The 18066-nt window shown below is 39.4% G+C and overlaps 2 protein-coding genes across 2 annotated transcripts in view; both read left to right on the top strand.

Annotated features, from left to right (window-relative positions):
• The window catches only part of LOC142349286 (uncharacterized), a 29969-nt gene extending 16397 nt beyond the window's left edge, over positions 1 to 13572 (top strand). The window contains exon 5 of the mRNA XM_075400753.1: positions 11884 to 13572. Within this exon, the coding sequence (XP_075256868.1) occupies positions 11884 to 13238 (1355 nt within the window). The 3' untranslated portion in view covers positions 13239 to 13572. The remainder of the gene's footprint in view (positions 1 to 11883) is intronic.
• Positions 13573 to 17746: 4174 nt separating this feature from the next.
• LOC142349173 (mu-type opioid receptor-like) overlaps positions 17747 to 18066 on the top strand; it is a 39200-nt gene continuing 38880 nt past the window's right edge. Inside the window, exon 1 of the mRNA XM_075400587.1 lies at positions 17747 to 17963. Within this exon, the coding sequence (XP_075256702.1) occupies positions 17747 to 17963 (217 nt within the window). The remainder of the gene's footprint in view (positions 17964 to 18066) is intronic.

Here is an 18066-nt window from a genome sequence, read left to right as displayed (position 1 = left end):
CTTGAACAATTTAAATTTTTGAGCTGGGCTACCTGACAAAGTCAGTTTTTGATCATAGTGCTGTTTGCGAGCATTTCGCACTTCATTTGTTACTAAATTACGTAATTGTTTGAACCGGCCTTCGTTTTTACTATTTGGGTGAGATATGAGTGTAACATGAGCACGATCTCTCTTGCTAATAAGATTCTTTAACCTGTTTGTCATCCAAATGTTTTTGAAGATTTTATTCTTCCTAATTGGACATTTATCATCAAAAACTTGTAGAATGATTGAACTTAGTTCACACCAATAATTTTCAAGATCATAATCGTTCGTCTTGTTTAATCTATGTTGGAGAATGAATAGGAAGTTCAAATAATTCTGTTCATTCTCAAAAAATTTTAAGTTACGACTGTAATAAAATTCATTAGATTGAGAGCTAGAGACTGAAAAATCAAATTCAAAAAGGAGAGCGTAATGATCGCTGAAAGTCCATTTCAGGGTTGATACTTCTTTCGATTGTTTCGACAAAATATTATCGATACATTTGCTCGTGAACTTAATTACTCTTGTGGGTTCTGCGTTTTGCATTTCATAGTTAAATGAATTGATCAATTTTTTGTACTGTTGATGATATGTATCAGAGATATCAATATTAAAGTCACCAAAAATAATAGTTTCTTCTTTCATCGCGTTTATATTGAACAGTAAACTTTCAAAAGTCTCAAAGAAAGTTTGAATTTTTTCAGAGGGAGGCCTATATAGAACACAGAAATTTAATCGCTTTTTTCCGCTTTCTATGGTTAGAAGTAGGTGGTCCAGATTTCCTTCAAAAAAGAAAGTGGATATTGGCTTACAATAATCTCGTACAAAAAAGCCAACGCCCCCTCCTCTTTAGTCGTTTCTATTTTTTACTATAATTGGTTGATACCCTGTTATGAAATACATATCTATTGGATCGTTATCAGTGAGCCAGGTTTCGCATACAGCTATTACAGCTGGTTTGGTTTCGAGGGTTTCTAATTGACAGCAAAGTTGGTCATGATGGGATCTTAAGGATTGCACGTTTATAAACAAAAGCGATTTCGAGTGTTTATCCATTTCCAAGTGATAGATGATTGTCCAATTACTTGATATTAAAACTGTTACCAAAACACGAAGTCAAAAGGGAGTGTACACTGCGTCTGGTTTTTTAAGCCGCGTTTTTTTAATGTTAAGACAATCATCTATTGGGCGGTGTGTCGTTGTCATTAAGTTTTGTTCCAGCTGGTGTTGCTCCCATATGATAAATTTTGTCGAAATTATCAATTTCAATTACGTCGCCAGGTCGTTTGTTTCGGCGTTGATTTGGCACTTGATTAGGATTCCAGTTGCTGGCTTGGTTGCGTTGATAAGGAGATATTTTCTTTATTGTCCGTGATTCAAGATCTTCAACTGCTTTAACACTATCAACAGGTGGTGTTAAACGCCCATTTTCAGTTTTCAAAGACAGTTTTACCCTACAGTTGTAGGTCGTGGTGACCAAATCCAGTTCGTCAGCCCGTTTTTGAATGGCCAAATCATGTTGGGGGAGACTTTCTTTCATATATACGGGCTTACCATTTAGAGGGTTCCTAAAATTTGCGAGCATTGGTCGACGATTGTATAATTCAATTTTATCGTTGTAGAAAATAAATTTGTCAATTACCGCAGGGGGGGTGTTACCTTTCCAATTACCCAAGGGGTGGCAGGCTTTGATTGCGTCCGGAGTCATGGTACAATTCAAACATTTATTAAAGAAAAATAGAATTTGATCCGTTATGTTGGCGTTATCAGTTTGCAAAGGGGGTTATTTATAATGATTGTGTCTTTCGAACTATACTGCTCCAATTGAATCACTCTGGATTCCAGTTCGGTAACTTGGTTTGTCAGAGAAACTATTTGGAAATAAGTTTTTTATGGAAATAAGAAAGAATGTTTCGCATTTTTTCGTCAGTAATAGAACAAATTTCAGTTTCGAACGCGAATTACAACTAGAATCTTCAGTAAAACCAATGTCCGTACAAGTTCAAAACCGGTTCTTGCATTACAAGGCACAAGTTCTTAGATCTAAGAAGTGCAGCATCTTCTTGTAACCTTGGGTGCCATGGCCAACAAAAATGGTACCAAAAAATGAGGTCCATGGGATGAAGTCCAAAATTTTACAAAGTCATCTAGCGAAGACAGAGAATGACTGAGAAAAGTATCCAGTTTTCCCCGTGTGTTTTATTGCTTTCGTATAACGTGATGAAGAAAAATCTTTGAAAATTGTAAGGTTTTGAGTCTTATTGTCAATGAAGTAGTATTTAATTTATTTGTTTGCAACTACAACCGGGCTTTGTTATTTTGTGTAGTGTTTTTTTCTACGAACTTATCAGAATCCTAAAATTTACTTTCATAATTTTCAGAGATTTGAGGTCAGCAAACGATATCTCAATCCATTTGAAATTTTTCCAAAGACTTTACCTATTTGTAGTTGAAATGCCACTCATGTTCTGCTCATAGTTAGAAAATGAATTTAAGGTGTTTTATTTGGTTGGAGAGTGTTTATGCTCTTCGGCCTAAGTCTTGCATACCAAGACAACTTTTCATTAACATTTGTATTTCTGAAAGTCGCAACTATGGTAGCAAATCAAGCTCTATAAATACATCATAATTCGCGCCATTGGCACACAAGTTATGGTCAAAAACGGGAAATCCCTTACTATAAACAATATTGAAAGTGAACGTCAACCACTTCTGACTTCTTCAATAAAATCAACATATAAAAAGCTTCCACGAAAATAGGTTGGGGGAATGAAAACCATGAAATGAAAGGGTTTTGGAGGACGAAAGTGTAGGTGGGGGGAGGAAAATGAGGGTGTGGGGGGAGATAAAATATAAAGGAACTTGGTTCCTTTACACTCCCGGCAACAAAAGCAAGCATTTGATATGAAAATGTAAACACAATAAAGCAAAAAGTTTTCATTCCGACATTGAGTTTTGTGTGTATGTGTGTGTGTGTGTGTGAGTGTGTGTGTGTTTCGATGAACTTGTTTCAGTGACCCTCCGGCGCACCTGACGATTGTGGGAACACACGGCTTAGGGTTACTGCTGGTCTTTGTACCTTTCCTGTAGCCGTCTGGATGTCGAAACTCCTGGCTATCCCATCTGAACCTCTGTGTGCTTTCACAATCTTCCCAAGAGGCCAGATGCCTCTGGGTATGAACTCCTTGAGCACCCACACAATGTCACCTTCATCCAGCTCATCATGTGATCTTTGCCACTTCGTTCTCTTGTTGAGCTCAGGAACAGCAACCTGCTCCAGTAGTGATCAAGTAGTGTCTGCGTCAACTTGAAGTCCTTAGTGGAGAACCGCTGGTTGCTGTTCACAAGAGGTTTTAAACACATGTGAGGTCGGCGAAGGAGGAAGTGATTCGGAGTAAGTGGTCCCTCATCTGAGATGCTGCAGCCCACATGAGTTAATGGCCTGGAGTTCAAAATTGCCTCGGCCTCTGCCACAACTGTCTGGAAAACTGAGAGTGTGAGTTTCCGACTGCCCAGCACTATTAGTAGACTCCTCTTCGCGGTCTGTATCAGCCTCTCCCAGATTCCTCCGAAGTGTGGTGCCAATGGAGGGTTGAAAGTCCACTGAATATTCTGTTGAGCCAATTGCAGTCTGATGTACTCATTGTCTGGCTTGTAGCTTCTCTGGAACTTTAACTTCATTGCTTGGTTGGCTCCAATGAAGTTTTTGCCATTGTCACTCACAATGAGGTCAGGGTATCCACGTTGTGAGACAAATCTGCGGATTGTCATGATAAGACAATCAGTTGAGAGGTCATGGCATACTTCTAGGTGGACAGCTCTGGTGACCAGGCATGTGAACAAGCAGACGTAGTGCATCTGGGTGCCCTCTCGCTTGTTCTCAATGTAGAAAGGTCCAAACATGTCCATTCCTGTGTTGACGAAAGGGTACTGCTTGTTTGCATCTGGAAATCTGAATTCAGGAAGATCGGCCATCTTTGGTCTCACATTGTCTGCCCTCCATCGTCTGCAAATGAAACAGTATTTCCCCAGACTTCGCAGCACTTTTCTCAATCCAATCATCAAGAAAGTCTGTTGCAGGTGAGCCTTCACATGTTCCACACCCTGATGGCCACAGTCATGGTGCGCCTTTTCAATCAACAGTCTTGCAATTTTGCTCCTGCTATGGAGAAGAAGCGGATGTTTTGCATTGTAGGTTAGAGTTGCCTTGTTGAGTCTTCCTCCTACCCTCAAGAGTCCGTCTTCATCTAGAAAGGGTGTGAAGGGCATCAGCTTTTCTCCTTTCTCAAGATTGCCTCCCTTCAACAGTGCAGAAATTGTTCCTGAGAACAACTCGTTTTGGGACATTTTGATGAGATAGTTCCTTGCCCTGTTCTCATCTGATGCAAAAATGTTAGTGTTGGATGTCTCAGGTGATTCGTTTTGTTTTCTAGTTCGATCTTCTGCCCTGAAGCGTCTTATTGCCTGGAACACCATTCTAGTAGAGTTGAGCAGTCGACTCCATGTTGAAAATTTGTCAACCTCAATGACCGGCGTCTGAAGTTGTGTCGCTTGTGTGGCGCATATGTGAGGATCACTGTCCTCGGCAAAATTCCAAGAGTCTTGAGGTTTGCTCAGAAAGTCCGGTGGTTGGAGCCACAGCTTTGGTATGTCTGATGGGGTGAGGCCTCGTGTTCCATGGTCAGCGGGATTCATCTTTCCAGGGATGTGTCTCCAATTCTCTTGGTTGGAATTCTCGTGAATTTTGGTTAATCTGTTGGCAATGTACATTTTCTGTCTTTGCTTGGATTGGATCCAACCAAGTGTAGCGGTGCTGTCTGTCCAAAAGTGTTTTGAACTTATTGTAGTTGTCATCTCGCTCTCACAGAACCCAGCTAGCTCTGCTCCAAGTGTTGCAGCTTCCAATTCCAGTTTTGGAATGCTCAACTGCTTGATCGGTGCCACTTTTGTTTTACTGATCACATATCGGGATGTCGAAGATCCATCGGCGTTCGTTGTCCTCACATAAACTATGGCAGCAATTGCGCTCATTGAGGCATCAGTGAACGTGTCAAGTTGATCGGTTCCATTGGTGCTGGGAATCAAGCATCTAGGAATTTCAATTGAAGTCATGTTGTCGAACTCATCCATCCACTCCTGTAGTTCCTGTTGGTAGCCTTCTGACACAGGTTGATCCCAGTTTCTTCCCTCTTTAATGATTCTTTGGAGGCTGCATCTAATTCTGATGGCAAAGGGTGATATCAGTCCGATTGGATCGAACAGAGAAGCTGCCATTGAAAGAACCTTTCTTTGAGTCATCTGTTGTCCTGTGTAGAGAAACTTCGGTTTTGCAAACATCAACTTGTCGGTTTTGGGGTCCCACGTCTGACCAAGGATTCTTTGGGCTTTCATTTCCGCCTTGTCTTCTTCCAGTAGGTTTTCTAATGCGGCTGGTCTGTTGCTCAAGAACTTCGTCAGATTGAATCCTCCTGTATGTAAAACAGTTTTGATCTCCTCTGCACTTCTGCGGGCCTCCTCTTCAGAAGGGTAGGTCTGCATGAAATCATCCATGTAGAACTGCTGCATGATTGATGTGTAGGCCTCTGGATGTTCTTGTTTGTGGTCATTTGCACACTTCTGCAGAACAAATATCGCACAAGAAGGTGAGCATGTGGCTCCAAAAATGAGTCGATTGTATTTGAAGATCTTTTCATTGCCATCCTCTGTCCAGAGAAAACGGAGATAGTCTTGGTCTTTTGGTTGGATGCCAATCTGCATGAACATTGCCTCGATGTCCGCTGTGATTGCCACTGAGTACTGTCTGAAGCGGAGAAGAAGGCCATGCAGGTTGCAGAGTAGATCCGGCCCTGTCAGCAATGCATCATTGAGTGAGAGTCCCTTATATTTGGAAGCAGCGTTTGTGACTCTGCGGATTTTGTCTGGTTTCTGTTTGTTGATCACTGGGTGATGGGGAAGGTACCAGACAGAGTGTCTGCAACTGGGTTCTGCAGTTGTGATGTAGTTTTTATCCAAATCTTTTTTGATTGTTTCCTCATAGCGGTCTCTCAAGTTTGTGTCCCTCTACAACCTCTGCTGCAGAGCGTGCCACTGAACTTTGGCCATGAAGTAGTTGTTAGGTAGTGTGATGTATTTCTTCCGTGGAAGTCCGATCTGGTATCTGTCACCAATGTGTCTTATGGTATCATTGAGGATGGACACCGCCTCCTTGTCATCTGAAGACTGTCCCTTTGAAGAACACTGATTGAAGTTCACTCCTTCAATTGTCCAGAAGAGCTGGAGAAGATCTTCATCTGGATCGTCTTGCCGTCTCTTGATATGATTGAAAAGTGTTATGTTTGTGCTGTTTGACTGTCCGACCCTCTTCTGTGTGTACCTCTGAGGAATGGGCCCTGTCAGTGTCCAGCCAAGCAGAGTGTTGACTCCGAATGGTGTACCAGTGGGTCCCGTTGTGAACTGTCTGGGAACTGTTGCTGTGAATGCGTCTGCTCCAATCAGTATTCCGATCCGGTTGTCCCTGATTGTTGGAAATCTTATGCTCTGGAGGTGAGAATGGTCTCTGCAGATCTCATTCAACATTTCAATTTGAACTCCTGGCATGCGAAACTCGTCCATTGCTGTTGCGTACACAGGGATTCTGATCACAGGACAACTGCTGTACAAAGCTCCTATGCCGATCATGACATCTGCTGTTTTGACTGAGTGTTCACCATGAAGTGAAGCTAGTAGTAGGGTTATGTCTTTTGGTTGTTGAACTTGAAGTGCATCAGCAACCTTCTGTGTTATTTGAGTATTGTCACTGCCACTGTCCAGCAATGCGTAGGTTTCAATGCAAAGATCTCTGTTGAAAAGTGTTACTGGTATTGCCTGCAACTGAATCTGCGGTCTGAACCAAGAAGTCTCCTGCTGGTTGCTGCAGGTGTAGTTTTGTTGCGGAGTAGTTGCCTGCTGCTGAGCAACAGTGCGTTGGTTGCTACTCTGCTGTCTGTTGTTGTTGTCGTTCTGCGTGTTCATCGGCTGAGTGTGAAAACCATTTTTGTTCCAGTTGCCCCTGTGTGAAGTACTGCTGTTAGATCCACCATGTCTGTTTTGAGTTCCACTCTGTTGGTTGTAGTTTGAACTCGTCTGCTGCCTTTGGTTTTCATTGTTAAAGTTACGTCCATAGTTTGACTGGTTTTGGTTGGTTTGGGGTCTGAAGTTATTTTGTGAGTTTTGGTTCCAACTCCCATTTGGTTGTGCAGATTGTTGCATCTGCCTTGCATCTGTCCTATGGAGTGTTGAGTGATGGAAGCCATTGCATCTGTCCACAAGGCACCTTATTTTTGATTGACAGAGACCCTTTTCATGACCTCTTAGACAGTTAGGGCAGAGATTGAACCTTCTCACACAACACTGTCGGCCATACACTGACTTTTCCAAGTATTCAGGACATCGACCAAGGTTGTGGTTTTGTGTGCAGAGTTGACATGACACATCTGGTGGCCCCCTTCTAGAAGAACTGTTCACTCTGGTTCTCTGGTTCCGTTGTGGGGAGATGTCCTCACACGCCTCTGCGTAGGAGTCAATCCAAAGTGGGTCAGGTTAGGTTGCAGCAAGGCTTGGCTTCTTGTGTGTTGATTCCATCTGATTATCATGGTAGCGTTCAGTTTGTCTCTGGCCATTCTCAGGACGGCTGAAGACTTGAGGTCAGCTTCAAAGTTGTGAAGCCTGAATGTTTGTACCAGTCTCCTCAAGAAGGATGAAAAGCTCACAAAAGTGTTTGGTTCGTCCAGTCTGGGTTTCGGCCACTTCTCCAAGTGATCTAGGTATGCAGCGACAATATGCTGTGGTTTGCCAAACTTTCTGGTCAGTTCAGCGATAGCTTCATGGTAGTAGTCCCCATCGTATGAGTATCCACTTTTGGAATCTCTTGCCTTATGTGTTACAGAGTTTTGGAGGTATGTCATTTTTTGAGCGTCTGAGAGGCCACTGTTGTTGTGAATGGTCGCTTTGAAGAAGCTGAACCACTGGTGCCATTTCAAAGGATCACCTGTGAAATTATCAATTGATATCTCGGGCAAACTCATTGTGTTCTGTATCATCAGTGCCTGGTGTTGCATCCAGTCTGGTGGAGAACTCGGGAAACTCGGGAAGCCATTGTATAGGTTGTTGTTAGAGCCGTTGTTATAGTGTACTTCATGCCCGGTACAACTGTTCAGTGGTTGTTGATTTTGTGGTGTGTACCTATGGCTCATGGTAGGACCAGCTTGGCTATTGATGTGAAAAGAAAGTGGTTGTTGCAAATGTCCAGCTCTATCCTCACTCTCATGTTGGTTCTGTCCTCGAACATGGTTCTCTTCTCTCGATCGAATTGAATTTTGCCAGCCCTCATCTATTCTCAATGCCCCTGTGAGAAATTCTCTGTTCCTTCCTCTCTCTTCAATGTTAAAAACGGGTTGAGAATTATCAGTGTCTTCTGAGTCGGACGAATCAGCGTTGTTTGTTTCCTGATTGTTGCGGCTTGCCAACTGATGTTTCATTTGTTTCATTGCTCTATTGCGTAAAGGGTACTGTTTTCTCAGTAGATTAGGGGAAGGCGCTGCTGATGTGTTGAAAGCAGATTCAGTGTCACTTGCATCCGTTCTGCGTTCTGTGTGCCTTTGCTCTCTGTTTGCATTTCAGCATGGTTATGTTTCTTTCAGCAGATTCATTAGCAAGTGTTGTCAACTCTTCACTTGTTAGCTGTAGCTTCATGAGTTCACTGCAACTTCTGTCCAACTGCTCTTTTTGAGACCTCAAAAGTTCCAAAGTTTCACGTAGTATGCTTAGACCTTCGTTACTATTGCTTTGTTCTTCGAAGAGGTCTTTTACTGCGTTCCACTCTATCACTTTCAGCTGAAGTTGTTGCTTGAGGCTGTTCTTTGCTGTTGATGATGCTTTGGACTTGTTTGGCATGTTGATTGTGTTAGAAGACTTTTCTTATTTTACAAAGTTTATACTGCACTGTTACTGCACTATGTTTCCTTGTAACAGCCCTATTCTAGTTTTTGTTATGTTAAACCTATTATTTAAATGAGGCTGTTGCTTACTGTGCTTAGCTAATGCTTTTGTTTAATGTTTGATTGCTATGTTTATGCTTGTCGCTATCACTAAGTGATGTTTGATACAGATATGATGCTAATCAGAAGTTGCATAGAGTTAAACTTTTCCATTAATCAGTGAAATTCTTACAAACTTAGATAAATTAGATGTTTGTCTGGTTGCCTATTTGATTCTCGAGCGCGACAGAAGGAACCCTAACCTGTGGTGGTTAACTTTTGACTATTGTGTGTGTCTACTGACACTGGTGAGGGTATAACTTCACGTTCCTATAAACCTTAAGGTAGCAAGGGCATACCAGGCCTTGCAACTAATCCTAAGTTAATGTGTGTGTGTTGGTGGTGCTTTAAATTTCACCTAGAGGAGGACCTACTCCTTTCAAAACTAATGCGGAAAAATACTATATTGATCCAACGATAACTAGTCGCCTATTAAAATCCAGCCTTTGAAATGAAGACATTCAAATCCGCAAGCAAGACCAGCCCATCTGTCGTGACTAGGCATCCCACGCAAGCATCCTTTTCAGGAGAACTCTCATCTCAGTCTTCACTTCTAGGGCCAGATTAAAAATCAGTTGGATCATTTGTGATTGCGATGTTTTGATTAAAAAGTGTGAAGTTATCAAAACCAGAGTTTAAAATGTGCTAAGTGTCAAATGTCTAAGTTCCCCCCTATAAAATCAAAAATTCCCCAGTCTGCGTCGAGCAAGTTTCAGAGGTCCTTTTTTGACCCTAGGATACGCCAGAAATGTTTATGCTCTTCGGCCTAAGTCTTGCATACCAAGACAACTTTTCATTAATATTTGTATTTCTGAAAGTCGCAACTATGGTAGCAAATCAAGCTCTATAAATACATCATAATTCGCGCCATTGGCACACAAGTTATGGTCAAAAACGGGAAATCCCTTACTATAAATAATATTGAAAGTGAACGTCAACCACTTCTGACTTCTTCAATAAAATCAACATATAAAAAGCTTCCACGAAAATAGGTTGGGGGAATGAAAATCATGAAATGAAAGGGGTTTGGAGGACGAAAGTGTAGGTGGGGCGAGGAAAATGAGGGTGTGGGGGGAGATAAAATATAAAGGAACTTGGTTCCTTTACAGAGAGTTTTAAAGCACCGAAAACTCAATTCTCCCATAAGTGCTTATTTGTAATTTCATCCGTACAAATCACCAGTCAGGATGACAAATGAGGGGGAACATCACCAAAAATGCAGTTATATCCTCAAGAGTTGGTTTTTAGTTTTAGTTAGGAAAGTTTCCGACTCTTTCAAATAGGTCTTATTAAAATATTTAATATGAGCTCAAACTTCGTAAGAAAATGGTGGTTCTGCATTTTAAAACGAAGGGTCTCTGTTTAAAACTGACAATTTTTAAGTTGGTTTTAGGCAGCTAACTCTTCCTACATTTTAAATTGACGGAAACCGATGCTTCTCACATTTTGAAGCGACACGGAGCGACAAATTTATCATTGATATTAGCACCGAGTTTTAAAGCACCGAAAACTCAATTATCCCGCAAGTGCTTATTTGTAATTTCATCCGTACAAATCACCAGCCGGGACGACAAATCAGGGGGAAAATCACCAAAAAAGAACTTTTATCACCAAAATTTGATTTTTAATTTCAGTTAAGAAGTTTTCCGACTCCATTTCAAATAGCTCTTATTTAAATATCTAGGTCACACTTTGTAAAAAAAATGATGGCTCTGGATTTTAAAACAAAGTGTCTCTGTTTAAAGCTGACACTTTTAGGTTTATGTTAGAAAACTAATTCTCCCTACGTTTTAAATGTTCATAAAAAGTTCTCCAATTGGAGTCCACTCGGAGATTATGGTTCAAAATTAACACTAAGATTTTTTGCTTTTTTGCTTGATCTTTTCATCACTGACGCACTGCATGCTCGGCTCCTCTTCTGTCACTGTTTCGCATTAGCTTAGGTTTCGAATGAACTTTATTCTTTATAAATTGTACTGTAACAACACGTATCTTGCACGCTGGTGAAAACGTTGATTTCGTTGAATGTCTTGCCTTTTGAAATAAATCATCTGTAAGTTTAAGCGGAAAAAACTTTTTTCCAATGTGCTCTCCAAAACCAACAGCTACACCATCACTTTTTTGTAGTTTCTCGAGCATAAGTTTATTTCAAAAAGTGCATGTATTTATGATATTTATGATTTATGTTGCACTATACAAAAAAAAACAGTAGTAGTAGTAGTAAAAGACTTCAATTTACCAATATAAGGGGTTTCAACATATCGTTTGATGAAATTCTATGAATATGGTATTGAAAAACAAAGTTATGAATATGGTATGATAAACAAAGTTAAAATCAACACTAAACATCTTTAATGTTATGTAAGATCAACGCCGAAAACGCCAAAACTATGAAAGATGAACTTTAAACGGCAGTGATGTTCTATTTTCAGCGAATTTGTCATTGATTTACATCGCAATCCAACGCATTCGATGTAAATCGTACGTATAATTGCAGTTTTAGCGCTGATAACTCGGTCTTGGCATCTTTTTTTTACCCCCTAGTAAATATTAGTACGCATTCTTACATCAAGAACTTACACAAGCATTTAGGGCGAAATTTGCCCCCTGTCATTTCCAAATTTGTTCTACAAAATTGATTCCAAGACCATCGCATTGGACTGTTTCTAATTTAAGATTTTTAGATTTTACGCGAACAAAAATTAACTCTAAGATTTTAACCCTTATAAACTTTGCTATTTTTATATTGTCTTGTTAGTTGGAACTGAGAACAATTTTTTTTCAGCTATTAATTTCACCCTCAACTCAACCAGCACAACAGTTAACAATGGAGTATATGTGATTGAATTGAAACAGTATGACAATGACGCTTTCGCTGTCCTCATATACGACCCCGAGAATTGGATCAATTTTACGAGCTCAACTGCACCACTTCCGACTACACCGGGTCCTGGATTAGCAACTACCCTGGCTCCTGGAGCAGTAACTACCCCTGCTTCCGGTCCAGGAACTAACGCGGCTCCTGGACTAGCAACTACCCTTGCTTCCGGACCAGGAACTAACCCGGCTCCTGGACCAGCAACTACCCCTGCTTCCGGACCAGGAACTAACCCGTCTCCTGGACTAGCAACTACCCCTGCTTCCGGACCAGGAACTAACCCGGCTCCTGGACTAGCAACTACCCCTGCTTCCGGACCAGGAACTAACGCGGCTCCTGGACTAGCAACTACCCCTGCTTCCGGACCAGGAACTAACCCGGCTCCTGGACTAGCAACTACCCCTGCTTCCGGACCAGGAACTAACGCGGCTCCTGGACTAGCAACTACCCCTGCTTCCGGACCAGGAACTAACCCGGCTCCTGGACTAGCAACTACCCCTGCTTCCGGACCAGGAACTAACGCGGCTCCTGGACTAGCAACTACCCCTGCTTCCGGACCAGGAACTAACCCGGCTCCTGGACTAGCAACTACCCCTGCTTCCGGACCAGGAACTAACGCGGCTCCTGGACTAGCATCTACCCCTGCTTCCGGACCAGGAACTAACGCGGCTCCTGGACTAGCAACTACCCCTGCTTCCGGACCAGGAACTAACCCGGCTCCTAGACTAGCAACTACCCCTGCTTCCGTACCAGGAACTAGCCCGTCTCCTGGACCAGTAACTACTCAAACTTCTGGGTCAGCAAATACACTGTTACCTGGACAAGTAACTACCCCAATTTCTGGCCCAGCGAATAGCCATGCCTCCGAACTAACAGCTACTCACGCTGCCGGATCTCGTACCAGCGATGCCCGAGGTGCTGATACTACTGCAGGTACGGGATCTGTCGTTACCACTGCTCCAGAATCTGGTGTGACCACTGCGTCTGGACTTGCAACTACTATTATTCCAGAACCTGGTACCAACACTTTTCCTGTACTTTGCACTACCGCTGCGCCCGGACCTGAGAGCTCCATTGCACCTGGATCCGGTTCCACCTCTTCCCCAACACCTGACACTACCACTTTACCCGAATGTATTGACATCGCTTCTCTTGACAACTTGAAAAATTGTGGAGCAAAAATTTTTCCACTGCAAATTATAGTGTTATGTCTTTTCATAAGAATTGTGACCCTTGTCAAAAAACGTGCAGATTTTTATTAATAGTTGCTATAGTGATAACTGAGCGAAGCTATTATTAGCTTTTTCTTGAATTATTACGCTATCCCCTAGTCCCACTAATGGTACCTAATGGCAGTAAATGGGTTCTCCAATGAGGCGTAAAGGAATGAATATTGAGTCTCAATTCATATTTAACTGACTTTAACGGGAGAAATTAGAATCATATCTCAACTAGGATATTTGGAGGATATTGAAGGATATTTGCGTGCAGTTTTTTGGTACATCAGTCTAAGACATTTTATGACATCATAATTTTTTTTTTTAGCAGAAAACGTCTTTTTCCCTCATTTTCTAGGTCTAATTCTATCTATTAGTATTTAAAGATCTTAACTCTACAAAGCTATCGCAGCTATTTTCTGTCAATCTGTCAGAAAAACTTGATGAATTTTAAATTTTGACGTTCATAAATTTAATTAGATAGATATAAATCTCTCACTAATTCAATTGCATATGTAATTGTTTTCAACAAAATGCCATTTTGATGTACCGTTTGACCTTTATAACAGTTATTTTATCAACCAACTTTATGTTTTAGTGGTCTCATTCCTTTTTCTCCAATGCACAAATTGTTGTTTATCGATTTTCATTTTAACAATGGTGCATTTAAAACTTGGATGCAACTGAAAACACTTGGTAGGGAGAAAACTTTAAATTGTTAACCGAAGAAAACTTATAGAAACTACCAAATGAATTGAGCGGTGTTAGGATTTTGGGCAATTTATAACTTACCAGTAGCAGAACAATTATAATATTAAGATTTCCTCGGGCAAAATTGTGGATTGAAACACTGAATATAATTCAACTGAGATTCGTTCCTTTTCTGATCTTTGTCAAAGTCGGATCCACTCAAATGGCGTTAGAAGGTTATCTGCTTTTCTGTCGTGCTCTTCAATTTGCTAATAATTGGAGGTTAATAGGGGTGTATCCGCAGTCACAACTACTGCCAGGATGGACCAGTACTGCATTCGAACCACAATCTATCATTTGCTTTTCTAGTGTGTTAATCATGAAATCAAATGGTCTTGATCTTTTGAAATTGGGCACCGCTTATTACCGATTCTCACATTCTTCCTTGTCCCTCAAGGCTTCATCTCGGTACCCAAGTATACGTTGAACAAGTAGAACTTCTTGTCAAGCTATTTCAATATTACTTTTGCATCTTATGTAAGTTTTATGCATAAAACATCATTGCATAACATTCTGTCCCACCCAAAAACCGATCTTTTCTCCAGTCATATAAAAGAAATATACCGTTCGCAAAACCAGAAGTCGTTACTTTGCAAACCTTGATAAGCTATTTTGAGGTATTTCCAGTAACAGCCCCTTTCTGCTCATAAAACGAATACCCTATTCGTCCACAGTTTTGGCTTAGTTGTCTACCAATTGGAGCAGAGATAGACCTCGTTCAAAAGATTAAGTTTTTGACTTTTAGTTATTGAAACTTAGATAAATATTTAGTTTTTAAAAAACACATTTATACAAAAGAGGACTACGGTCTTTTTATCCCGCTTTCAAACTAAATCTAAAACAAATAGTTTTTTACTTAAAAATTTCATTTGAATCAAGTCTGCGTGTCCCCTATTTATTTATTTATTATACATAAAAGAGCGCAGAAGTCGATAAAGTGACCTCTGCGCTAACATACGCTAAATGGCGAATACAAAGTTAGTTCAAAATTAACTAGAGGTCTCCCAAGCTAGATAATCACGAAGTTTCTAGATAATCACGAAGCTAAATAATCACGAAGTTTCTAATGTTTCTAATGGTAAGTCGGGTTTGCCTATGGAGCAAAATCAAATGATTGATTTAGACGATTTGTTATAAAATCATATAAACAAACGAAAGCAAAAACAAACAAAAATACAGATGAAAATGAGTAGTCCATGTTTTGCAAAAATCTTTGTGAGTGAAAACTGTTAAAAATAAACGATTTACAACTGGTTACAAATTTACCTATTTGGCGTTTTTGAACAGCAGGACCTTACGAAGGATAATAAAATCTTTTTTTTCGGAACTTGAATGTAAAGTAAATTAATGGCCTCAATTTGGTTTTCAAACCATGTAAACATACGCATGCGAAAAAGGGGAAAATTGCTAAAAAAGAGAACGCCAAATGCTAAAAAAATTGTGGTAATAAGGTCGGAATTAAGTTATTGCTTCACAATATTACTGAGTTCTTTGAAAAACACGTGAAAGCAAAAAAAGGACAATTAAAGTAAAGCGTAGCGTCAAAAAATTAAAATCCTTTATAGAAATGCCAAAACTTAGGAAAATCAGTTTGACATCGATAGTCACCTCCTTTTTTGTTTGCAGGAAATGCAGTCGTTAATTCACATTTCCACGCAGCAGGATAGTGACAGAACTAGCAGCAATAACCGAGAATACCATCAAAATTCACGGCGAGAATAAGAAAAATCAGCAAAGTTGTACAAAACACTTTTTTCGGTCACTCAAGTAAGCAAAAAATCGAAATTGAATCATTTGAATGTTGCATCAAGGGAAGGCTGATCATATTTGTTCTTTTTGAGGCTACGATGCAAGTCAAAATAAAACAACACATAATGGCAATTAACGAAAAGTTCAATTTTTATGAAAACAAAATCCAAATAAAACAAACCAATAAAACACTATTAGAAGTAACTTTACGCGCATGGTTTTCAACAGAAAGCAACTACGATTTATTGTTGAAGAGATTAGTTTACAACTGGACAAAAAACATTAGTGAATGGCAGAAAATTTTTGAAAATCTGAAACTTCTTAAAGTTATGAGCTGTCAAATGAACAAAATGAGATCATCCGTATACAACTCCCTAGAGAACCACTTAAACTTATCAACATTTGCGTAATAAGTAATCTCTTAGGTGAGATGACACTAACAAAATCGAACTTATTACTATAATCAAAGTTTATTCAAAGTAGTCAATTGCATCAATCAGGTATCAACTGAAAATAAATCTTACGATTTCATCAGCATCATTTTTAAACTATCAAAAATGTTATTAAAGTCAAACTGAAGAAAAAAAGTTTAATTCAAAATAAACAGTTTTACATTTTTTTTGCAAAGTGATCTTTCGCATAAATTGTTAATTGATAACATTACATAGGTTAATTTGGACATTTTTTGGTTTTCAATAAAAATCTGTTAGCTGTAGACTTAGTAACAACACAAAAAATAACAAAACGAGGCAAAATCCACAGAATTTTCGATTTTTAATAAAAACATGGTATCCAATCAGACATCAGAGATCCCCAGTTGCCCACTGACCTATACCACAGACTACTTTACTTTACATGACAAAAACGAGAAAAAATTGAATTCATTAAATCTGTATTCAGTTCTATAATTGTTTTGTTCTACAAATCACGATGAGACTGATATGCGGTTATTGCTTCAAGCCTATTAAAGCAATGAAATGTTGGAAAAAAAAAACAAAAATGAGTGCGAAATTTAACAAAAAGTATCCAAAATTGATCAGAAATTAAAAAAAATCAATGAGAAAATTGAAAAGTTCACAAAAACTTCAAACTTCGAGAACTCAAAATAGTCATTAAAATCAAGCTCCTCGCAAAAGTCTCCTTTTAAACCACTCCTCAGTTAAATCATCACATAGGTCCCAATAAAAACTCGCTGACGGGTTTTTTAAGGATACCACTGTCAAGTCTCTACGATAAATATATCGATCTGCCACAATAGACAGCACAAGAGATCCCGATTTGAGCATATAGTTCTCCCACACAAAAAAAAGTGGGTTCAGAACATTTTATGGAGACCAATGAGCGCCATTTTCAAGAAGTATACTTGATTCAATTTTGACTGTTTTTCATCGTTCACCTTTTTTATTTTTTATGCGCCTTTACTTTCCTTTGATAATCTAACTTTTCGATTAAAAACTATTTTAGGAAAAGCCGGCTAAATGTAGCTTCCAAAGCAGAATAAATCTTAAAAAAATGATAGACAAGTTTGTTTTAATGGTTTAATGAGAACACAACTATAGTTAGTTCATAAATTGAAAAGTCTATTATTAGAAACTATAGTCAAAAGCTCTCTTTATCTTTTAAGATTAAAATTACAATTTTGAAATCTAACAAGTGATTTAGATTCAAGAGAGAAACTACAAGTCTGTTTTGACAATTCTAATTGTCTCAACTTGAAATTCTTTCTCTGCGGTAATTAAATTTTTGTGGCAAGCTGAAAAAACATATCCCGAGCTTTTTGTAACATCATCTTTTGAAATGAGTGACAGTTGTTTTTTGTCTTCTGCAAAAAATAAAACTTTGATTAGCAACTAGACGACTTTTCGAGAGATAATACATAACTGTTAAACAACTAATAAAGGCACGCTGACTTTCTTCAGTACCAAAAATCAACCGACAAAATTTCAGACAGTTGACGCATTTTTTATTTTGATATTAAATTATGGCTTGTTGAAATTTTTCTTCTTTGAATAGATGCTGGAAAAATATAAGTAGTTTTTTTCACAATTTACACAATGTCAAATTCAACTACGGAAACCGCTATTGGTAAAACCGAAATTGGCGACGTTTGTTCGTCGAATGCAGCTCCTCCCTTTTACTGGCTGCTAACTCTGGTTATCGGAGGGTTGGCAGTGACTGGGAATGGACTGGTTGTTGTTGTTTACATCTTGAAGAAAGTGGAACACAACTCAACTAATTTGATCATCACGAATTTGGCAATCGTTGATTTCTGTAAGTGTTAATTTCTCTTTTTGAAGATGTAATCTTCCACCATTTATTTTATATATTCGCTTTACATTGATGTTTTAAAACAGCCTGACGTTTATCTGTGACC

Source organism: Convolutriloba macropyga, chromosome 11, assembly GCF_964194025.1.
Source record: "Convolutriloba macropyga chromosome 11, txConMacr16.3, whole genome shotgun sequence".
In the NCBI taxonomy this organism is placed as follows: domain Eukaryota; kingdom Metazoa; phylum Xenacoelomorpha; order Acoela; family Convolutidae; genus Convolutriloba; species Convolutriloba macropyga.
The sequence above is the reverse complement of the archived record's forward strand: the minus strand, read 5'-3'. Positions and strand labels throughout refer to the sequence as shown.